This window comes from Panicum virgatum, chromosome 9N (genome assembly GCF_016808335.1).
Source record: "Panicum virgatum strain AP13 chromosome 9N, P.virgatum_v5, whole genome shotgun sequence".
Classification (NCBI taxonomy): domain Eukaryota; kingdom Viridiplantae; phylum Streptophyta; class Magnoliopsida; order Poales; family Poaceae; genus Panicum; species Panicum virgatum.
Window position 1 is genome coordinate 53157552 of NC_053153.1, and position 24701 is coordinate 53182252.

At 46.1% G+C, this 24701-nt stretch overlaps 1 protein-coding gene and 1 pseudogene across 1 annotated transcript; one reads left to right on the top strand and one right to left on the bottom strand.

Annotated features, from left to right (window-relative positions):
* Positions 1–8247: 8247 nt before the first annotated feature.
* LOC120691116 lies at positions 8248–12150 on the bottom strand (annotated as a pseudogene).
* Positions 12151–15126: 2976 nt separating this feature from the next.
* On the top strand, positions 15127–21184 carry LOC120691270. Its single transcript, XM_039974311.1, has 11 exons — positions 15127–15653; positions 15787–15886; positions 15972–16088; positions 16174–16290; positions 18482–18850; positions 19248–19561; positions 19658–19757; positions 19848–19907; positions 20054–20140; positions 20426–20569; positions 20680–21184. The coding sequence occupies exons 1-11, from the start codon at positions 15475–15477 to the stop codon at positions 21013–21015; spliced, it is 1923 nt and encodes a 640-aa protein (XP_039830245.1). The 5' UTR covers positions 15127–15474; the 3' UTR covers positions 21016–21184.
* Positions 21185–24701: the final 3517 nt, after the last annotated feature.

Here is a 24701-nt window from a genome sequence, read left to right on the forward strand (position 1 = left end):
AACAAATTTCAGTCAATTTTGATAAAATTTTATAATGCGAACGCGGGGTTTTATTTCTAAGGTCCGGCTCTTATGGACCGACATTTATATATAATCATACTATTTTACATAAAGAATCCATTTCAGCCCACCCCAAACCACTCCAATTCATATTTACATAGAACCCACCCCACCCCACCCCATTAGCTAATACAAACCATTTGAATCCACCCAAACATAATCTATATCAAAACCCAATCCATTAAACCTATTTCAACCCAAACCATTAGCAGGGCTAAACACGGGTTAGGACTGTCAAGCTCGTAGGTATCGATCTGATCGAGAGATTTATATGCTAATATATTCCTGTTCCTTTGCATGCTCATGTTTTAAATTTCTCAATGCTAATTTTCTCAAAGCTGTCTGCTTATCTGTTTGTTAAAGCGTCGCAAGCCCGTGCATGTTGCCGTTTCCCCCATTGCTTGACAAGCAATGTACTGTCAGGAGACGCTTGTGTTCTGCTTCTTGCTAATAAAACGGACCCGATTTCGTCTTTTTACTGCTGCAGACTCCGTATCTATTGTTGTGGCGCTATTTCAAGTGTGAAAACTTTGGCCCTGAGGCCTACATGCTCATTGTTTCACTTGTGACCCTAGCTTTGACCCCCTTTATCCAACCCAGCACATACACCTTTGGATGTTTATTTTGTTACTAATATTTTATGGCTTTTGACTAATGCAAAACATTGATTTCAAGTGTATTACCAAGGAGGCTGACCTGATGTGTGAGCTGCTGAAGCATGGTGCTGGGCCTACTGATGATATCATCCAGCAGAGCAGTGTGATCCGCATGTGCGCCTTAGCCTTGTGGACCTACAAGGGTTCCATATCTTTGATGCCGCCGCCGCCATGCTGGTAAGTGCCTGCCTGCATCACACTGCATTTGCCATAACACGCTTAGGTTTAACAAGTATCCCCCCATCTCTATTATGACTTACTGGCACTTACAATTCAAGGGCATCACAAAAGAGTGCGAATTGATGTCTGATTGGATAAGAAAAGAGGAGAAGCTTATCACCTTCGGCGGCTTCCAACGTCACGAGCTTGAGGAATGCCGCTTGATCCGCAGCAGAACCTTGGACGTTATGCTCACCATAATGAAAGGGTTTTTTTTCCCTTCTTCCAAGGTTAGTGGAAAGGGTGATCAAAATTGTGTTGCTGTTTGAATTTCTTTTGGCTGCTCCATGCCTGTCCTTTTCTTAGTCAAATTAGACTTTATTCATCATAAATTGGTAAGACTTGTGGCGTTGCTGAAAATTTTAGATGGGTGGTAAACATGCAAATTACTAGGAATAAATTGTATAGGTTAATCTTAGGTTTTCATGATGTTTCTTTCATCTCTTTTGTTTTCATGTGTTGGCCACATAAAATTTGATTAACCAACTGATTATATTTTTTTTTGCTACTGCAGATGTGGCGTGATCTAATGGCTAATAACTAGAAACAATTGTTAAGAAATAACTGGTGATCTCATCCACCAGGTGTCTCTTCATTGGTGTCCCTTCATGACACCTCTTCCCTATGTATATACTCCCTCCATCCAGTTTTGATTGATATATTTTCATATGGCACAATGACTAAGGGCACCAAGTGTGCTTATCAATCTCATAAATACAACATAGATTTTTTGTTGGTCCTTCAATGTTTTAACTAGGAACTCCTCGTTTCTAGTGCTATTTATTGCCACAACCCATGCCAATAACAAATATAGCTATCATTTTTGAACATTTGAAGTTTTGAAATATAGCTATCAAAAGTGGATGGAGTGAGTATATCTAAAGACTCTTAGATCAACACAAGGATTCATTCCCCTCTCATTTGTGTCTCTCTTTTATTACATTCAAGTACTATTAGTCTAAACACGTTATCAGGCATGTTTGCTCGAATACCACGAGTTCGGCCACAACAAAACAAACGCTGAGCAGTTCATCGCTGATTGAAGATGACTTTCGATGCCGGCGGCCGGCGGTTGCACATCTTGGTCACCAACAGATGATGTCGGACGTCTGCATGGTGGTTCCCTTCCGCCATGCTCTCGATCTTCGCCGAGTCTAAGAACACTCGCCGCAAACGAGGAAGCATGAAGGATCCTATCAGAAAGGATGTGCTTGCCGATGTTCTGCAAAATATGTGTTTATTATAATACCAGATGTTCTACCTTTTTCTGGCACCGGAATTAGTGCTATGCACATCTCGATCTCTTCAATCGCTGGTTCACCGGGCCATTCCACCATCAACGTGGTCACCATGGCTACACTGTTGCCATCGTCCTAGCGGTTGCTGTGGACCATGCGTCCTGTCGCCGACACGATTGAGGCCTCGTTCAGCGGCCCTGGTTTGCTTCCAGACCTGATTATGATCCTGACCAGGATGGAGTGGTTCCAGGTGTGTCACTCAAACCAGGTCAGTAATCATTTCTGGCCAGGATTCGTTCCAGCAAGCTGTTCGGCAGGACATGTTTGATTCCGGCTAGATTTCAAGCGACATCATTTCAAAAGTATTCATACCCTGATCAGTACCATGAGTTCGCGCCGAATGAACATCCATTGATTACATACCACCCAATAAAAATAAAAAAATACAAAAAGTAACTTGAATTGAACATCATTTCAACCGTATGATGTTGACCAAACATGTGATATACTGCCAGTATGATGCTCTCCCTCTGTCTAAAAATCGAATAATCATTACCATGAGTTTGGCAAAACTTAAGCAAGAAAAGCATCCAGGCTAAATTGGTTGAATTTCAAAAAATTAACTTGAAGCAGATAAATGAAGACAACATAGTTTAACACTAAGGTCAGTAGACACGCGCATCCACGGAATCCAGGTCACTCGACTTCATAATGCCTCCAGTTAGCCACTAATCTCACAAGCACATGATGCACCAACATGCTACTTCAGCGAGATCTGTACAAATTCAGGGAGATTAATATGATTTGAAATAACAAGTAATTGATCAGCCTTTGGTGAAATAACAAGCAGAAGAAGTTTGACAAGGATGAGAACTAACCTTTGGTATGCTAAGCCATTTCACTTACATTTTTTGAATATTTAAAAGACCTGAATGAAAATATTATAGAACAAGCAAACCAATACTTAAATCTGCACAAAAGTTCTGAAATTTTTTGAGGCACTCATATAATAGACCTATTCATAACCATAATTCTTTTGGCTGGTAGGTTAGTATCATCCTATATACTGTTCTGTTTTGGTATTCTACCATTTGTACTTTTCTTAAAAGAGAATCTGGACCCTACCACACAGTAACAAAGACAGGCATTGGGCATTCTGCTCAATATAATGTAGCTTTGAACTAATCGTTACCCTGGCTTAAGAAAAGTAACTCATCTAGATTTTCATCATAAGTTACAGAAAATAAATGTCACCGTATACTCAATTGTGAAAATGCATGCCTGCTAGGAAAAAAGAGGACCAGACAAACACGTGGGCATTAATTACAATATATTTTGGATTACTATAGTTGCATATTTCACTGGGCAGAGCATTGTAACTTATATGATATGCACTGTTTTTGGTAACATCCATTGTGCTCAAAATCGGGTCCCAGGATGGAGGTGGCTCGTCTTCACCAATTCTAGGAACTGCTGTTACAACCTGAATAAAAGCACAAAGTAATTAGAAATTAGAAAGTAGGATAGATCTAGATAATATCAAAGTTATTCCAGATTAAACTTAAAGGGACATCCAAAAGCTGCAACACTTATATACATCAGCCAAAAAGGAATTGATCAGCCTTATCTAATTATAATTGATCAGCCTTGAAATAACAAGTAATTGATCAGCCTTCTCTAATTATAATTCATTTAGTGCCATTGTGGTAGGTGGTCATTATAATACTACGGTCAGGTGCATACCTGATGAAACTTTCTGGTGACAGAGGGATTCATTACTGGACAATGTACAGAGATATATATAGAAGAAAAAATGCACCAGAATTAAAACACCCAGGTCATTACAGGTTTACATACTGACACTGTTGCATTCGAGCGTGTAGTAGGCACACCAACGCTGAATGTTCAGAAAATGGTTAAAACAAAAATTAACAGTGACAGAAGTTGCATCTTATTCTGTGTCAAAAGAGGGATTAAGCGGAGAGAAGAACCCTATCCGCTTGCCACAAAATCGGCACACATCAATTAAGGCCACGTTCCGCAAGTCATCTTCAAACTGCTGAAACTTACAAGTTTTAATTTTAGTATCAGACCAGTCTCTCTTCACTAGACCAACACTGCAAGTCCGTAAGAGCCCATAAGAGAGTCAAAACTTAGGGATTGTTCAGGTGTGAAGGTTGAAAAAGAAATCCATGATGCTGAATAAAGATGCATCGGCCAAGCCACTCTAGATAACGTGAGATCCCTGACATGTTATTTAGAAGTGCATCTACTCTATCCACTCAATAAGATTTAGAGACACATCCTGGTGCCTCCAACACAAGAGACAGGTGGTAATTATCACCAAGTCACGAATCTAGAAGAGCGAACAGCCGAACACAACTCTCAGATTCTACATCTTGCTAAAATAACATGTCATCCTCTAATGTACATCTTGCTATTGCATCTTCATGGGGTAATGGGGATTATTAGTCATGGCGGAGAAGGCAAGCCAACGAAGGAAAAAGGGAGGGGAGGAAGGGGAGCGACGGCGGAGGCGGCGGCAGCAGCAAGCAAGCAATCGGCCTGGCAACCACTCAGGAGCCAAAATCAACCGCTCGGGAATCATGAGCTCAGGGGCTGAGCTCATGATTCCCGAGCGGCTGATTTTGGCTCCTGAGTGCCATTAGCTCATGATTCCCGAGCGGTTGATTTTGGCTCCTGAGTGGTTGCCAGGCCGATTTTGGCTCGGGCCGGCGTACGGCTGGCTAGCCTGAGCACCTGGCGGCCCGTTATCCTTGTTCATTTCAATTTAATTTGAAATATGCAGTAGTTTTCATTCTTGTTATTGGTGTTAAGTACTATTCATGCATCAGTTGTTTTCTGATGGTTATATTTGATTATAAATATGTGTTTGTACTCAAGTTTAGTTCATTTTCATATCGTTGAAATTACTATATTACCTTGCAATTTTTATTTTAGCCCATTTGAAATGCTTCATTCAATGCAATTCATTTATTCTCTATTTTGGAATGATTTGTCCCATTTTCTTGGATGTTGGTCAGACACGAGGAGTATCTTTATACTCCTACGGAATCTACGCTGTGTTTCTACATAGTGATTATTTCCAAGTGAGATTCTAACATAGAATTTGAACAAAGGATCTACACCATTCTTGGTGATTACCATGAGTTCAATTTGAAAATTGAATTCGAATTGATCTACATCAAATTAGAGATTACCTTGATTCATTTTCCAATTGGTCATACACAAGGTAGTATTCTTATAATACTGCGGGATCTACACTATGTTATACATAGTGCTATCCTCAACGTGCGTACCCAATCTTGAATTTTGAATTATAAGGTCTACTTTATTTGGATGATTGCCTTCATAATTATTCCAATTTATGCTGGAATTTAAGTTTATTGAATTCACATTGAGAATTTATGCTGGAATTCAAGTTAATTGAATTCGCACTGAGAATTTATGTTGGAATTCAGGTTTATTGAATTCGCATTGAGAATCTATGCTGAAATTCAACTTTATTGAATTCACATACAAGAAGCATTGTCTATTGCCAAATAAGATATATTTGGCATCTATTTAGGTAAAATAGTCATCAATGAGTTGGTGGTTCTCACTCTTGACGGACACCACTTGCCTTAATGGGCTACGGATATCAAAGTGAGTCTGTCGATCCGTAGATTTTTTTCAGTGTTTGGCAGCAACCGTTGCGGGAGCTCAGCCAATAAAGGACACTGTGGAGTTTGGGACCTTATACATGTTAAGGAACCGTATCCACCCGGACTCAAAATCTGAGTATACGTTGGCTATCCATAAAAGTTGTGGGATTCTTTGGGCAACATTATGAACAGCAAAAGACAACTATCTTTTCTGAGGTTTCTATGAGTGGAACCAAATTGCACGTTTAGGATTTTTAAATTCTTGGATGTTTGTAATTATGTTGTTCATAGAATCAACCAGAAACACATGTTCTTTGAGAGGAGTCCTCTGACGTGGATAAAATTTGAGAAGACATTGTTTACAATGCTTCAATCCGAGGGACTCATCATTCAAATGTACTATAAGAAAGGTTTCACAATCTATGCTATATTGATTCAGTCATTATGTCAGATAGAGGAAACCATGAGCTCATTGTGTGAAACTCTCAGTAGTATCGACAGGATATTGCTCCTCTATTTGAAGTGCATGTCACTTGACAGATTGAGAGGGATGGTTTTAGCAACCACCCTAGAAACTGATTTGGTTGTAAGCGGAAGAAAATCCACATGCCTCAGAGATACTTCAACAAGAGACATTTCTAAGCCAAAACACGACAACCACGAGATCAAGTGTGGTCACTACAATCGTGTGGCTAAGAAATATAAGATCCCCTAAGTATTTGGTGGAACTGTATATGATGTCTATGGGATATGGATCGGACAGAACGCTAAAGGAAGGAAGTATGAAGCATAATTCATCTCCCATAGTGCATGGAGTTGGTACTTTGGACTCTGTTCCTAGTGGAGCAAGATCAAATGAAACCAAGACTCTACATTAGGGGGAGAATCCTTCTGGCAATGTCAATATTGTCGTGGATAGCAAGTCCAACGACATGTTTGGAGACCTTATCTAGACTCCTTGTACTATCTTCAAGATAATTATGATTTGCAAGGATTGTAATATAAGATATGATGTTGTCCTTACTATGTTTGTACTAAGCACTATGTTTACAATAATATCAATGGTATGTGTTCTATGTATTTGCATGAATTTTTATGTTAAATTCTGCAATACCATAGATTGCTACAGGATCCGATGGAGGAAGAGATTTGCCAAGTGAACATTGTACTTAGGGAGTTAAAGTATTTATAGGCTCTTCAAGAAGAAAAGGAAATATTTTGAAAAGGCCGCTGAACGTGATATTAGGATAGTTGGTTCTGAATGAGGCACTATCATACTCCCTATGGGTCGAGAAAACATTATCATGTCCCGATATCTCATACCCTGCTAATTTACAATGAGTTAATTAGGAAATGGTTTCTATTTTAACAAAGGCATGTTTTCTCTCCCATCCGGATTGCATTACACATACATTCAATCTGTTATGCATGTTGCGTACAGAATAATACTCTCTTGATGGAATCAAGATTTGGTATGATAGCCTAGTCATTCTACCAAGAATGATGAGAATTATTATCAATTCTGTTGGTCACACCATCAATTCCCCGAATCATCGGATTTGATGTGCATCATGGGCACGATAAGGGAATTAATTTAAGGGCCTCTTACCTTAAATTTTGAATGTGAGCAAGTGTGGCTCTATTCAAATATCATGTAGATTGTACTTGAAAAAGCATGTTAATGCATAATATAGTTCCATTTTGTGTCCCTTCGGGTGATATAATTTTTGGCAAACTTGTTGATCAAATTGTTCATTTGGAGCAAAAGATTCTGGACGCAGCATCACATCCATGCATATGGAATTATTTGGCCTTTTGGGGAACTATATTATTAAGTACCTTAATCCATGATGGATTGTGCTGATTTAGTTGAATCTCTGATCAAGAGAATAAAACTATTTTATGTGACCAAAATAGAATTGCAAAAAAGCCAACTATTCTATTTCAAATTCATCAAACTGCAATCATACAGCTCCCTCCATTTGCAGTAAATACATGGGTATTTGGCATCAAATATATCCCACTATATGTCTTACACATACTGATATCACCACCACAGCATACACTCATGAGCAAGGAAATCCTAGAGCTTTATGGAGCACACCACCGTTCCTGGCGCAGGCCACCGCACACGCCTCAGCTACCAACATCGCCTCCAGAGCCAAAGCGATAAATAGATCCCCATCTACGTGTACTGAAAACATGTACTGCAGTCTGCAGGTCGTCTTGCAGATCAACCACCAGCCAATTCCAAAACTTTACAAGATTCTCCATCACATCGAATCTTTGAACACATGCATGAAGTATTAAATGTAGCTAAACAAAATAATTAATTACATAGTTTGTCTATAATTTGCGAGATAAATCTTTTGAGTCTAATTAATCCATGACGGAACAATAATTACCAAATACAAAAAAATATTATAGTATTTTACAGCTAAAACTTTATGCACCTAAACAAGCGCCAGGCCACCAAGTTCTGTTGGGGAATGGGCACGGGCACTGCCGCAACAGCCAACATAGCACAGCGGCCCCTGACCCTGAGGCCGATTTGGTTCAGGCGCACGGCCATCTTTGAACCTGCTTCCACGGCATGAACGCCGCTGAGTCCAATCCTTCTAAAAGGCGTCTCCAATGATCACATAAACAAATCGCATCATCTTCCAGCCAACGAGAGCACGAGAACGTCAACAGAACAACTCATCGGTACCAGAACAGAGTGGCATATCACAACAGGGTGGTAGTGATCGTCGCGGCCATGATAGAAGAACACCATGCCACAGGCTGCTCATTTTGCAAGTACCAAAAAAGTCGCCCATAGTTCCATACAGCAAAAGCCCAGTCAAGGTAGAGCTTCACATTGATCCCGTTATCGATCAGTGACTGGACAACGGCCCTAATCTTCCCCTCGAACCTGTCCCGCTCCCTCGGCGTGTAGGTGCAGGTGTAGACGTCGGCCTCCTTCGCCCTCTCCGCCAGGAAATGCCCCACGGCCCCTGGCCGGTATGTCGGACCTCGACTTGAGCACAGCCTTGATGTCCTTCGAATTGGTCCCGGCGACCGCGACCTGCCTGCATGTCGAACGGTGCGTGAGGGATGCCGAGACGAAGCGCTTGGAGATGAAGACGTCGAGCGTGAAGGGCTCCATGTGTGCGATGGTGCGCTGCTTGAAAGAAATGTGCTTGTGTGGGTTCTTCGATCTCTTTTCCTTCTTGTATGTGTAGGGTCTACTGTCGTCTTCATCCACAAAGTCCTCCACGCCAAAGAAGCTCCTGGAAGAACTTAAGATCTGGAAAGTGGGAAAACAAATCAACACCTCTCAGCAAGTGAATCTGAAAAGGAAAATGCAAAAAAAAAACGAATTCAACATTAATAATTGCTGAAATAGATTGTGGATGCCATTTTACTCTGAATTATGAATTATTGAATCTTTGGTAAGTAAATTGTTTATCTAAGGAAACAATGTGCAGCTATGCAATTGTAGAAACGACTGTAAAAGTTCAATTAAAAAGACAGGGGAAGCTTTAAGCCTTGAGGAATACATGGCATCACTGAAACTGGAAGCTTAAAATGTAAAATCACTGCAAATATTTGAATCCAGGCCTGAATTATTTTCTGGCTTTGTTTTGGGCCAATTGTGTGACCATTTATTTTGTTCCTATGTTAATGGAATGGCAGCTCTCTGTCCTTTCTTTTCAAGAAAAAGGTAGTCCGCAAATTTTGTAATAAAAGTTTCAGTATTGCATTTATTCAAAAGAAAAGCTATACTGGATGCCCACGGGCCTACAACTAGTTTTGGAGTATGCATTACCACATGGATAAAAGCCTTATTGGCACTTACTCTTTTATCATGCTCACAACCAAAGGTATTGCAGCCACTAATCATCAAACATTATATAACGGATTAGGTTAGTTCATGGGAGGAATGAGTGGTAGCCAAGCTATAATATTGGCATTTTAGCCAAGAGAGATAAATAATATTAATTTTTCATGTCTCGAATCCAATTGCAAGCATAGCTACTGTGAAATGGAAACAAAATCTACTAAATATTGTAAAAATGTTACAATAACTCAAGTAGAATATTTTTTATCCCTGAAAATATTAATAGAAAAGGAAAAGAGAAACAAAATTTGGATCAGCAGTTGCATCATTCGTTGAGTATTTGATCATAAGTGTTCTGGTGTAAGTGGTGGAGCTAAGAGAGTTTGCTCACTTAAATAAAAGCACACATCTCTTCGGGATTAAATACTTAAACCATTTCGGTCAGGCTACGATCCTGTTACCTGTCCACTGTGAAATCGACTCCAGCATGTATATAGTGCTGGTGGTGGATTTCCTTCCTTCAGCACATGTGCACCTTTTCTCCATGACTGGCTCAAAATGTTCTTCAGCATCTTTACCTCAACAGCAACCAGTGGTCAGCAGAAAAGGAACTTTGTAGCCAAGCCTTTAGGTTGATCTGTAAGAAACAGAAGTTCTATTACAGCTGAATGTCTTTAAAACAAGTAAGGCTCTGTTTGGCATGGCCCCAACTTCATTTCTTTTCTGCTCCACTCCAAAACTCCAGCTGGAGCATGCTTCGGATGGGGTGTTTGGCTAGAAGGGTGCCCCAGCTCCAGAAAAGAGAGTTTTGATTTGAAGTTGGATTGCCATTCCTGCCCTTGGTTCGATTGATTGTATCATTATCGAGAAAAAGAAAATAGCTACAACTATTTCAGCCATACATACGAAATAGATTGAACATAAAAAGATACGAACATATTACAGGTCCATTGTCTACTACAAAATATTCCATAATATGATATGTTCCTAATTATTACTTCATCTGCTGGCCGATACAATCACAGAAAATTACAAGCACAGTGTTGCTACTAATGATTTCACTTGGCAACATAGAAACTCAATCAAATCAAACCAATTTTCTTGGGAAAATTGGATCCATACCATTAAAAGATCCATTATTTAGATATATACCATCAAAAGAATCAGTTTTAGGCATATACCATTAAAAGATGGTAGTTCTTAGCAACTTAGCATTTCTGTGAAATCGCTGTTAACTCTGACCATTGTACCCTTTGCTGATAAAATGATTTGAGCAGCAGTATAGCTACACTTCAGCTACCCTTTGCTGATAAAAAGATTTTGCAACATTCTAGCACAGTTAAGTAAGAATTGACAGTGACCTCTACTCGACAAAGCACTCTTTGGATCAATCCTGCAACAGCAATGGCAAAGATATGGAAGGGAGAACAAATGTAAGGATGAATCAACGACATTTAAGGTCCTAATCACTCATTTATTTCCTTCTCAAGCTATCTGTTCGCCCCCTCCCAAACCAGCAAACTAGGTACAAATTGCAAGAAATTGCAGAGATTCAGCAGAGAGAGAAAAGATTATTACCCTTCCACAACCTCGTCAGGATCCATACGCCTCAGTTCGAGATTGAATTTTGAGCATTGTGTGTAAGAGAGGGGAACCATAGGGTTTAGAATCATGAAAAAGGGGCAAGGGGAGGGGGGGGGGGAGAAGAAGAAGAAGATAGGCACATACTGTGAATGAGACGGGAGGAGGCACTCGTCGCCTACGAGACGTGCGGGGAGTGCGCCGCCAGGAAGGCCGCCGGCGAGTAGCGCTGCTCGCGAGCGAGTCGCTTCAGTGCGGGGGTGTCGGACTACTGGGAACAAGAATCGAGCGCATCTGTGTAGTTTAGGGCTTTAGGCTGTGGGCAAAATTGGCAGCTTCATCATCGGTAAAGAGAAAAGAAAGAGGTAATCTTTTGACGGTAAATAACTAGAGTTGAATGTATATATATCTAAAGAACAATTCTTTCAATGGTATGGATCCAATTTTGCCATTTTCTTGCTGCCTAGACTACTCTAGTGTTGAGACAACAAATAAAATCAATTTTAAGGGAGATATAGATAGGGCAAGGCTGCTGTACCTTGGCCAGTTGGCTGCTGCCTTCAGGAGGCGAGGGCCAGCAATTCCAGGGAGGCTTGGCGCAGAGGACCGCGATTGAAGGGAGGTCTGGCAGTGGCTGCCTGGGGGGGGGGGGGGGGGGGGGGGGCATGGCACACTGCAGAGGCGGGGGTGGCTTCACGCGGGAGGGAAGGAGGGGGAGGGGGATTAGGACGCCTGACAGGCTGACAGATTGGCCTCCTGGTCGGCGAGGGGGGCGGAGGAGGAGAGGAGGCCGCCTGGTAGCCTGGAACTCGAAGAGCCGAGGAGGGCGCTCGGCGGCGCGCGGCGGCGGGAGCTGGCTCACCGTGGTCCGTGCGTGGCAACAACACTGGTCACTGGGACGAGACGGCCACAGACGGAGGTTTCATCGCTTGTGTGGGCCGTCACTCTTCCTGGCGGTACGGCCCAAAATCGCTGTGTGTCTCTACCAGAGAGGCCCATGCGCCCGCGGTAAATTAAGCCGGTGTCCTCGGCCTTTAGTACGGCCCGTCACCCACTGGCCAGTGGTCCTCCGCTTCGCCGCCACGGAGGCGGGGTAACTGGTCCCGGCCACGGGGCCGCCGGCCGGTGACAGCGGCCGCCGCATTGCCCTCACGTCCCCACGAGGGTAAGTAAAACCAGCAGGCAGCGGGACGCAGCAGCACCACGGTCCACGGAGGAACGATGAAGGCAAGCGCACCGCGTGCCTAGGCCCCGACCGGAGACGAACACCTCGTCAACCTTGAGGCAGGGTTAACCGAACCGACCGGTCCGGTCAAACCGCCGCCCTCCGGTAGCGGTTTACCGGACCGGTTTGACCGGTAACCGGTGGAAATTGGTTGAATTCAAATTCAAATTCAAATAAATTCAAAAAATCCTGTGCAACCGGTTTCGACCGGTTTACCGGCCGGTTTGACCGGTAAAACCGGCCGGTCAAATTCAAATAAATTCAAAAAATCCCGTGCAACCGGTTCCGACCGGTTTACCGGCCGGTTTTACCGGTTTACCGGCCGGTTTTACCGGTTTACCGGTCGGTTTGACCGGTTTGAATTCAAATTCAAATTCAAAAGCTCCCGTGCAACCGGTTTACCGACCGGTTTGACCGGTGGGCTTTAATGGGCTGGCCCATTTTTTTCTTTTTTCTTTTTTGATTTAACTTTAAATCCCCGCAAACTATACTAAATGAACGAATTTTTGAGAAAATTTGACACTATTAGATTCATTGCACCTTAAAGTATTTTTAGGAATTTTTTTGGGAATTTTTCATTTTTTGAATTTAAATTTAAATTTCGAATTTTGACCGGTTGGGTACCGGACCAAACCGGAACCGGACCGGTAACCGGTCAAACCGGACCGATTCCCACCGGTTTGGTGAACCTTGCCTTGAGGATGACCGGCAAGCGCGCGGCGTATCCCGTCGCTCTCGGGGCAACCGAAACGTGGAGGCTCCATTAATAGTCGATGCCAACCAAAAAGCTTACCAGTACTCTGTGCTCCTACTACCAACGGCCAACGCTGAAGCCATCTTATCCATGGCTGCCCCGCGCGCGAGACGGAACCGTGTGCCCCGTCCCGGAAGAATCAAGCCATCAATGCGCTTGGTTAGACGGACGCATCAACGGCACCACTCGACCGTCCTACCACCCAAGCTCACCACTCCACTCCACCCCTCCACGCTGCGATCACGAGGGCGTCTGTCTGTTTTTTTTTCCAAGGAATGCGTCTATCCGTTTGTTTTCCTCGTCTTCCTCCTGGAGCTCACCACCATTTCGTTCACGCCTCTGTTACGCGCGCGATTGGCCTGTCTTCCTGCGGCCTGCACCATCATTCATTCAGAAAATGGTTCCCGGCCGTACCAGCACGCCTTCGGTCCCGCGCCATAAACCGGCGCCGTGAGACAGGTCGCATACGAGGCAGTGGGATCGCCAAGTATCTGTATCTCTCCCGTCCTGGCTGTTCCACACGACGCTGGTGATCAGTACTACTACTCCTACCCGGTAACAGTGGGAGTAGACAGCCTCACAGCAGCAGCAGCGGTAGATCACAGACGTGTCACCCTGTTTGGTTTTGTAGAGCAAGCTATGTAGCATTTGATTAATAATTAGAAGTATTAATGAAGGTAGTATGTAAAATTAACTCTAGAACCCCTGCGCTACTTCGTGAGACGAATCTAATGAGACCTTTAACCGCACGATTAGAGGATGGTTACTGTAGTATTATTGTAGCCAATTATAGATTAATTAATCGTCATTAGATTCGTCGCGCAAAGTTACACTCATATGTGAAAAAATTTTGTAAATAGACTTCATTTAGTACTGCATGCATAATGCATATAATTTTTTTAGCACGAGTAATGCTACTCAGGATGTGTTTAGTTGGTGAAAAGATTTGGATTTTGGTACTGTAACATATTTGTTGTTATTTGACAAATAATGTCTAATCATAGACTAATTATATTTAAAATATTCATCTCATAGTAATCAGTTAAACTGTATAATTAATTATTTTTTCAATTATATTTAATATTTTATATATGTGTTTGAAGATTCGATGTGCTGGCCTCAATCAAACACAGGTCACCCGTCCCGCCGAGGAGCTACGAGCCGTGGCCGTGGAGCGGGCAGGTAAGCGGGGGCACATTGACGCCAGCATTCATACCGACACCTAACTGCCGCGTGAGGTCGTGATCCTGTGCCTGTAGAGGCCCAGTTCCACGGCCGTTGCCCGCTACAGTGTTTTAGCAGCGGAGAAGGGTCCACTGGGGAGCTCCAGAGGAGAGAGAACACCAGCGGCTAGCCTCGGTGGCGAGTCGAGAGTCGAGACACGATCGAGTCATCAATGGGCGTTGCTGGGGAGCTCATCCCATAGTCTGACTATGGGAGCGCCAAGTGATACTCATACTCTGCAGGTTTTTGACTCTTCCGCGGGCACGGAATTTGGTCAATGGATGTTAGGTGCAGTGGCACTAGCTCGTCGCACAAAAAAGCAAAGTTTTCGGCACAAGCGGCGGCGGCTGGCGGCAGCAGCTCTCGAAGCTCTAGTCAACCGCACACGCAAGAAACACCGCCCGTTTGGCCATTTCCAGAGAGGGAGATCGAGGAGGGGGGCAAGTCCGTAACTGGGAGTCACGGCATGGCAATGGGCGAAGTCCTTGCTCTTGCTCCATTACTGTGACTCAGACCTCAGCGCAGCTGTGTGCAGTGCAGGGAAAGCGCAGGCATTAACGCGGCTCACCAACCACGGGCCAACCCCTTCGCTCCCCTTCGGCCCCGTCGTCCGTCCGGCCCCGGCCCCCCCACGCCGGCAGCGCAGTTACTCCCCCTCCCCTCCCTCGCCAGTCGCCAGTTCGCCACGGCCACACCCACCCCAGCTGTGCTGCGCGCCTGTGCGCTGCGCAGTGCATGCCACTCCAGTCTCCAGCTCGTTTCTAATTCCCCCCTCCGTCGCCAGTGCAGCCCCGCTGCAAACCCGCAGGAGCCATTACCGCCACCACGCCGTATTTAATCGCCGGCGACGCGGGCCTGCGCGCAGGATGCTCTTTGCCTGCCCTGCTGCTGCTCATCGCTGCTCACATAAACGCGCGGCTAGCAGCGTCTGGATCGATGTCGAGGCGTGCGATGTACTAGTGGTGTGGTGGGCAGCCTAGGTGGCAACTGCGCTAGCTAGCTCCGCCAGGCACGCCGGCGCCGGGATCCATGACAGGCCACAAGGAAGAAATGATGGAGCAGGCGGGAGGGGCGGTGGCGACCGGAGGGCAAGGACCGGCCGAGAAAAACAACGACGGCGAACCGGAGGTCGCGGTCTCGGCGGCGTGCGCGCCCAAGGCCGCCGCCGCCGTGCCCGCTTCCTTGCCGCGACACCGGCGGTCCAAGAGGTCGGTCTCCGCATGCTGCTGCCGTCAACCGATCCTTTTTTTTTTCTCTCCCTACTCTGCTTCGTCTCCCCTGACATCTGGAGTTCGAAGTTTCGATGCTCTAACTTCGCCGGCGCCGCGGTTCGTGGTGCAGCGCGTCCTCTGACAGGAACGCGGAGGCGTGCAAGCATGGCGGCGCCGCGGAGCAACGCTGCGGCCAAGCTGCCGTCACTCTCACTCCATGCTCGTCCAAGGTTGGGGATTACCGAACTCTTCACCGCACGGGACTATGAGGATTACTTGTCACTGACCGCCGGCGCGTTGTGAATTCTCTGGCAGAACCCGCCGGACGCGAGGAGGTCTTGGGCCACCATCGCCGGAGGATCGGTTCACCAGGGGCCGCGAGATCACAGGCCCAACGCGTCGCCGAACCACCGCGTGTCGCTGGAGAATGATGTGAGGAGCAAAACGAAAGAAGCAGCTTTCGATCCGGAGTCGATGCTGACTGATCGTGTGAATAACTGTTTCTGAATTCTGGCAGGTTAGGCAGCTGCAGCTGCATTTGCATCAGGAGAGGTCCATCAGGGTCATGCTTGATCGGGCGATTGGCCGAGCATCCAGCACTCTATCTCCTGGCCATAGGCATTTCCCAGCGCAGGTACGACTGACCTGCTATTTTGCCGCTGCAAATTTCCCCCTTGCAGATTGCAGTTGGTTCGTGCACCGTACATGACAATCAAGTCTGCTGTAGAGTGTACATTTCCATGTAGAGTGCTCTCATCGTTTCCATGTCGCCCGCAAGTTTGAAGTTTGCAAGTGCTCAGTAATTTATTTCATATGGACTGGACACGAAAAATCGATTGTCTAACAAGATACCTATTTAGCCCTGAAAAATCTATATTCGTATTGTTTAATGCAAGTTAACGGAACAGCAATTGCCAGATCAAGAGATCATGCAAGGGAAAGTGTTACATCTCTGGTACTCAAGTGCTACTACTGTTTGATTGCATTTTTGTAGGAAAGTAGGATGCGTATAATGTGGTTGATGTATTGTATTGATTGCATTGAGCCCCTTGGGCGGTATATATAGAGTACATGACTTGGAGGGCAAGTAGCCTCTCCTAGAGATAAGGAAGGTTATCCCGGGATTACAATCAATCCTAAACTAACCATATCCGGAGTTGCCTAATATACTTTAACACCCCCCCCTCCGCAGTCGTAGCGGTAGCAACACGAACGGTCAGACTGGAGAACAATGGAGACGTATCCCCCCTGCAGTCGGAACGCCGGTGCGAAAGCTTTGACTGGAGACTCATGCAGATGATAGCCCTTTAGTGCCGTAGTAGCCGAAGTCGAGGCGGACGTGGTCGAAGCCGTGGAGGGGGCGCGGGTCGAAGCGTCGTCGAGGTGCTCGAGTACACAAACTCAGCAGCTTTTTGCCGAAGACAGCAGCAGGACGGTGCGGCGGATGACGATGGTAGACGGCGCGGTTTGCGACTTAGGTCATGCTCGGGACAGGGGTGGCGACAGCGCAGGTTGCAGCAAGTGTCGCGCTCAGATCAGGGGTGGCGACGACGTCTTCCTTCAGGAACATCGGCGGCGATGTCCTTGCGAGAACGACTGGAGGCGCGGAGGCGGATCGAGCGCCTGCTTGACGAAGACCGGCGGCGAGTGGCGCCACCGCCTGAAAAGGCGACGACACCGATAGGGTGGCTTGATCACGAACGTCGTCGCTGCAGCCTGGATGGCGCAGCAACAACCTCGTCCTTCGGGAGTGTCGACGATGAAGCGGCGACGAACGGCAGGGCGACGCAAACCGATCTTAGATCAGAAAAGAAAAACAGCAGCAGCAGACGAATCATGGGGTACAATCTCGGGTCCCCCTAGACTGCTCCCTCCCCCTCCCTTATCTCCTTCTCACGGTCAAGGACGGAGGGAAAAATCAAAAGGTGAGAGGAGAGACTGTCCCTCCCGGACTCCATGGCCGGGCACCCGCCCGCCCTCGAGGATGCAGGGCCCGCACTCAGGTCGGAAGGACCCAGCAGCAGGGCGCCGGTGGTGAGGGGGAGCGTCAGTGCTCTGGCAGATCGGGAGTGACCGGTGGCGAGCAGCAGGGGGAAGCGAGATGGGCGCCGCCCCCACGATGGCACGGCCCGCCGGCGACGGCGGAGGAGTGTCGTGGTGGAGTAGCGTGGAGGCCGGGGCGGAGCGGGGTGGCCCCGCTGCAGCTCGTCCCGGCGGCGGATCTCGACGGGCGGCGCCGGAATCGACCGGCGGCGCGGTAACCCGGCCCGATCTCGCGGCTCCGATGGCGCAGCGGCTTGGCGCACCTCGTGCCTCCTCCGCAGCCGCACGGTCGTGCACAGGGCAGCGACGGCGCAGGAGGAGAGAGGGCCAGCACGGGGCCACGCGCACGGGGGGAGTCGGCGTGGAAGGGGCGACGAGGGAGCCGACGAGATCGCATCACCACAGGAGGTAGGTCCTTCTGCTGCTTGACGACGCGACGGCGCGGCGGATCAGAGGGATCCGCGCGCTGATCCTACGAGGGCGCGGCCCCCGGCGGAGATCGATCTCCCCGGGGACGGCGCGACGGCAGCAGAAGCGGGAGCCTAGGTTGAAACCCTAACTCGTGATATCATGTAGGAAAGTAGGATGCGTATAATGTGGTCGATGTATTGCATTGAGCCCATTGGGCGGTATATATAGAGTACATGACTTGGAGGGCAAGTAGCCTCTCCTAGAGATAAGGAAGGTTATCCCGAGATTACAATCAATCCTAAACTAACCATATCCGGAGTTGTCTAATATACTTTAACAATTCTAACAACTGATTGCTGTTCTCCCTTCAGACAAAGGAACTGATAGGTGAGATTGAATTGCTCGAGGAGGAAATCGCCAACCGCGAGCAGCACGTTCTTACTCTCTACAGAAGCATCTTTGATCAGTGCATGTCTGGGCCATCATCGGGGCAGAGCTCTGGTATTTCGTCCCCCGCACACACAAAGAATATCACTACTAGGGCTAGAAGGCAGCCAAGCATAATATCAAGTGCGTTCTGCTCATCCAAGAAGCTCCCAATTCAGCCTTTCCACATCATGGAGTCGCTATCCGAGTCGGGAAGAACCAAGAATATGGTCAAGGCCAAGATCAAGCATCAATCTTTCTCAAGTGAAACGTTGGATATCCATCCTACATCATTCCCACCAGATCCGAAAAAGGTGACACAAGAAAACAATTCTTGCAACATGCTCATCTATCTAATTTCAAATATTAACTGCAAATCAATCTATCACTTTGCTACTTCAGTGCACCTATTTAAAAAGAAAAAATGAACAACTTTACTCTACTGATATGCCTGCTCTAAAACACCTTGTTTATTCCATTTCAACCACTTGTTTACTCCATTTCAACCAAAATTCAAAGTGTTCCTCTTGTCTGCTTTTTTGAGGAAAAATGTAGTGTTTTCATGCTCACTTTCAGAAACATGCAGTTGGTATCCGACATGTACTTTTATACCAAATGATTTCAAGTCAGAATACAGAATAGCCTTTTCATCTACTGAACAATGAAGATCATGCAGTAGGCTAATTTTGAATTCTATTTTTTTATGAAAAGTTACCTTATTCTGGGAGTAGTTCTCTGGCCCGCACTCTGAAAGATCACCTTTATCAATGCCCAAGCAAAATATCAGAAGAAATGGTTAGATGCATGGCCTCCATATACTACCTTCTGCGCGCTGAGGCACCAGAAAAGCCTGAAAAGGCCCGTTCACCATTCTTGTCAAGATCATCGACAAATGTCATACTTCCTCGGAGGGTGAACGGGGAGGAAAATAGTTCATCAAACAACAGTTGTACTGTGGAAATAGCTTCCATATCAGTTGACAAGAACCAGATGCCAGATGTCTCTTATGCGATTACTCACTACAGGTTGGTCCAAAATAAAATACTGCAAATTTTTACCCTCAGGTAATGTGTCCTCTGAAAATCCCAAGTAACAATTTTTTTTTCTGTCTTGGAGTTTAGGTTGCTTGTGGAGCAGCTTGAAAGGGTTGATCTGAGCATGTCAGAAAACAGTATTAAATTGGCCTTCTGGATTAATGTGTACAATTCTCTTATCATGCATGTAATGTTGAATATTCTACAGTGACTTTGCTTAAGAGTTCTTGTTTTATTGTATTACTGCCTTATTAATCTGTTTGTTATTCACTTGCAGGCATATCTGGCATACGGAGTTCCTAACAGCTCGCTGAAAAGAATGGCACTATTTCACAAGGTGAGACATTTTTTTTTCCTAATAAGTAGATTTGTGGTTGGCCACTGGAAGGTATCCTGGAATGCTTTGCTTTGACGCATCGTGCTGTGAATAGTTTGTTACTCGTTGCTGTAACTGTTACTAACAAGTAACTCGCCCTACCGCAGGCTGCCTACAACATTGGAGAACACGCCGTTACTGCCAATTCCATTGAATACGCCTTGCTGTGCTTCAGATCTCCACGGCTTGGTCGTGTATGTATTGCAGTATCACGCTGAAGTTACAGTTTTTTGTTTGATGATTCATGCAAAGCTGGAAAACTTCAGATTAGAATCATAATAATCTGTATAAATTTTTAAAAAAAAAACTTTGAGCACCCACCTTAACTACACCACTTGAACATTCTCCCAATTTTGTGTTAGGAATTGATTATCAGTTTACTGAAATAAACCGAAGAACATTTGCATCAATCATCGTCATTTCACTGACATATACATAACCAAGCTGCTAAACTGAGAATCGAACGTATCTGCCTGCAGTGGTTCGAGTCCATTCTCTCGACGGCGATGATGCGTAAGAAATGCGCGGATGAGAAGCAGCTGGTCCAGCTCAAGTTCGGCCTGCTGGACTGCCAGCCTCTGGCCCTTTTCGCCCTGTGCACCGGCGCTTCATCAGACCCCATGGTACTCGCATTCACCACTGCAGCACACATCATACATTCATGGTCTGTGCTCGATCTGATACTCCATGGTCCGTTCTCTAACCATCAGCGGTGGATCTACACGTTTTGCAGCTGCGGGTGTACACGGCGAAGAACGTGATGGAGGAGCTGGAGCGCGCCAAGCGGGAGTTCCTGCAGGCGACGGTGGTGGCGCGCAAGTCCAAGAAGAAGGTGTTCCTGCCGCGCCTCGTGGAGCGGTACGCCCGGGAGGCGTCCCTGGGCCCCGACGACGTCCTCCCGTGGGCGCAGCGCGAGGCCGGCGACGGCCGGGCGCAGCAGGACGACGCCGCCGGCCAGCGGGGCGCGGGGAGCCGGCGCAAGGCCGCGCAGGCCGTGGAGTGGCTGCCGTACGCCGCCAGGTTCCGGTACGCCTTCGCCAGGAGCATGGTGGACAAGCCACACTGCTAGTGCTAGCTGCCTCGCCTCGCGCGGACACGTATGTGGTCGCTGTGATGCAGCGATAGCCGATGGCCAAATGTTACCGTGTAAAATGCGTCGTTGATGCTGCATTTGTTGTGATTGGGATCGTTGGAATGGAACGCGTGGACTCGTGTAGCAATACTACTCAGTTACCAAGTGTCCAGTTGTTATGCCTAAAGTGTACAGAGGAGAAATCTGAGGAAGCATACCAGCAGGGCCCGCTCTCCCGCAACTCCTGCCCCGCCGACGACCGCTGTGGCCGCTGCCCGGTGTCCCGGGCGGGCGGCGGCCCGCGTCTGCGCCGAAGTCGGCCAGCCGCCCTCCTCCCTCAGCCCCTCTCCCCCTCAGCTCAGGTACCGTGGTCGCCCCTCCTCCGACGGGGTCGCCAGTGGCCGGATCTGGCGTGACGCGGCGCTTCTCCGCTCGGCCGGCGCTCCTCCGCCCGGCAGTGCTGGCGCGGCCCCCGCCTTCTCTGCCGGTGCTTGCACGTTTGGCGGAGATGCTGCCGCGGGGCTGGTCGGCGTGGGCCCTTGGCTTCGCGCGGCACGCGGGTCACGGGTGGCCCGCCGCCGTCTGGGCTGCCGTGGCTCTGGTGGCTCTTCGGCGTCCGTGGCTCTTCGGCGTCCGTGGCCTTCTGGGGCCATGGGGTCCGGTTTGGTGGGGCCGGTGGGGCTTCCTTGCCTCCATTTCTTTCGCTTCGCTTGGCTTCCTTGGCGTTGCGTTCTCGAGAGAAGAATGAGGGTGCATGCGAAAGCCATGCCCGCTTGTGGGTCGATGACGACGACGCCCTCGGGCGCCGCTTACCATGTTGAAGGCATCATCCGTTCCTCCCTTCTTCCCTCCTCTCCGGTGAGCTTTGTAGGTGAAAACCTTGACCTTATGGTCCGGCAATGGTGGCGCCAGTGGCGTCACTTCCTCATTGGAGGCTTTTTGCTGTCAGTACTCTGCCGGCTTTGGAGCCTTGGGGTGCCTACCCTATCCACTTTGTTCTCGCGTCGCGGGTTGCCACTGTCGTCGGACCCTCCGATCCTGCCTTCACTTCATCGTCCTCGCCATCACTCTTGGTTGCTCAGGTCGCTTCATTCTGGCGGATGCTTTGCCGCCTTGCTGGTTGAAGTTCGTGTAGATGGATGCTTTGCCACCGTCTCTTTGAGCTGGTCGTGCCTTCTGGTGGATGCTTTGCCACCTCTCTCGGCTTGGGCGGATGCTTTGGCGCCTTGGTTCTTATTCTCCTTTAGCGGATGCTTGGCCGTTGGGGATCTTGCTGCTGCGTCGGTGACTGTGCAATCTTGGTTGTGGCGTTCCTTCTTGCAGGTTCGGTTGTATTGGTGGTGTGGGTTCCCTTGGTTTGTGGGTTGAGCGCGTTGTTCTCCCCGTGTTGCTTGTTGCTATCTGTATTTTTTATTGTGTTTTCTCGTTTGTGTGTGCGTTTCTTCAGTGTTTTTTAGTCCTTTGTGCTTTTGTGTCGGTCAATCTTTGTCTGGCCGTATCAAGATTGTGTATGTAACTACTTTTTTTAAATAAAAAATATACTCAGTCACGGTCGCCAAAAAAATGTACAGAGGAGAGTTAAGTGGATTCGTTCAAATTGTTGAGGGCGGCTGTTTTCAGATGGGTGAATGGCCGATGTTCTCAAAAAAAAAAATCCCGTCGGATCACTTGCCTTGACCGAGTGGGACGGGCCGAGCTCCGATCCTTCGAATCTGTGCCACCCACGCGGCGTGCGGCCCGTGTGTGCCGTGAGGGCGAGATTCCGAGGAGGCGTGGTGGGTGAGACCGTGAGAATGCGAATGAGAGACGTTGACCTCGTGGGTCCCTATTGGGCGCGGTTCCAGGACCAGGTCCGTGCACCGAGCAGCCTGCGGGCGGACGTCGGCCGGAGCAGGCCAGCAAGCTTTGAGTAGTTCGTGTTCCCGAGACATAACTTGAGAACGAAGAAGGGTTTTTTTTTTGCGATCCAACTAATTTGAGATCTATGCGCTCAAACTACCTACCATACTAGGTGGACTCTAAAAAATTATCTAAAAACAAAATATCTAGCGATCAATTAATATATGGTAATAATCATAATAGTAGTTGGATTTATTTTGTTTCTAAAAATTAACCACATACCATTATAAATAATTAGTGTAAAATAAATCTCATATATAGTTAATTACACATATCTACCATTATAGAAAATATTGGGTCCACCATAATTTGAATTCTATATCTATATCTTAATTACCCACCTCTGCTATTACAGAAAAAATTAGATCATGTATAATTTAGATCTTTTGAAATTTAAATATATGAAGTAGTGTCGGTAACATCACATCCACCCTAACTATTCTTGTTAATCTTTTCTTATTTAAATCAGAGAGTCTATCCCAAAGATTTAATCAGATATATGTGTATATCTATCTATGTATAAAGTCCTTTCCAAAAACAAAAATAAATGTTTTTGTGATGAGCAACATACTGTGGTATTGACCTAGATGAGTGGCAATAAGATAGGGCTAGGCTTACCAGCGCATTAGTCAGGATTACGATGTATACAAGTTAAAGTATATTTACTTGTAAATAGTTAAAAATATATATTAAAGTTCTATGTGTTATGTGTAAATAAAAACTCTATTTGCCTAATCTCTTCATTCCAAACTATAAGTCATTTAGTTTTGTTCCTAGTTAGACTTATCTATATTTGATCAAGTTTATAGAAAAATATATAATTATCTATAATATTAAACTAGGTTCACTAGATAGACTAAAATATGTCTTGATCTATATTTTTCACAAACTTAGTCAAAATTATATACATTTTATTAGGATAAAAATGAAATAAACTATAATTTAAAATGGAGGGAGTGTTAAATGGATATATTTAACTCTAAAGTACTTACTCGTGCAGTTGCACGAGTTGTAGGCTAGTGGTAAGAAAGAAAGAACGAGTATGATGGCCTCGTATTGCATGTGGAAACTTGGGAAAGAAGAAGAATTCCATGTCAGCTACAAAAGATAAGACTGCAATAGATCTCTAATTTTTTCTTAAAAAACATATATCTTTGAAGTAGCATGAAGGTGACGCATTCTCACTTGTGACTTCTTGTGTAGTCCTACAAAGATCGTCTAGTATGAAAACCATGCTCTCCAATAGCTCAAATTATTTTGTTTTGATCTTGTTATGAGACGCTGAATTGGGATTGAGTTGTTCTTAACTTTGTAAGCATCTCAAGAGACTACCTCAATGGAGACTACAATGATATGTTACACACCTCAACATCGCTTTGGATCATTCATTAGCTCCATATAGGGATGGCAACCGGTACAACCCATCCGGTTTCGCCATCCCAAACCCATACCCACAAAAAATATCTAGACCTATTAAAAACTCATACCCATGACGAGTTTAAAATTCCGTCCAAACCTGTACCCATCGGGTTAATGGGTATCGACATGTAACCCGTGGGTCTACACTTTACTATGCTAGTTTTATCATAATTGACAAATTTAGCATATTAAGCATAAAAATTATAGCATACATGATACAAACACTATAACTGTAAAGCAAAAACATCCTAACTGCCACAAAAATATTTAGGGTTCATCAAAATAAGAAGGGAAGAAGAAGGGGTGTTAAGTTTATTATAAATTTATAAAATAAAATGACAACTGCACTAGGTTGGATCGGATTT

What these genes read in the sequence shown, in the direction of transcription:
- LOC120691270 (XM_039974311.1), top strand. Translation starts at nt 15,475, where the DNA reads ATGACAGGCCACAAGGAAGAAATGATGGAGCAGGCGGGAGGGGCGGTG. An exon ending in TCCCACCAGATCCGAAAAAG is followed by an intron (nt 18,851 to 19,247) that starts GTGACACAAGAA and finishes TTTTATGAAAAG; the next exon opens with TTACCTTATTCTGGGAGTAG. An exon ending in TATGCGATTACTCACTACAG is followed by an intron (nt 19,562 to 19,657) that starts GTTGGTCCAAAA and finishes CTTGGAGTTTAG; the next exon opens with GTTGCTTGTGGAGCAGCTTG.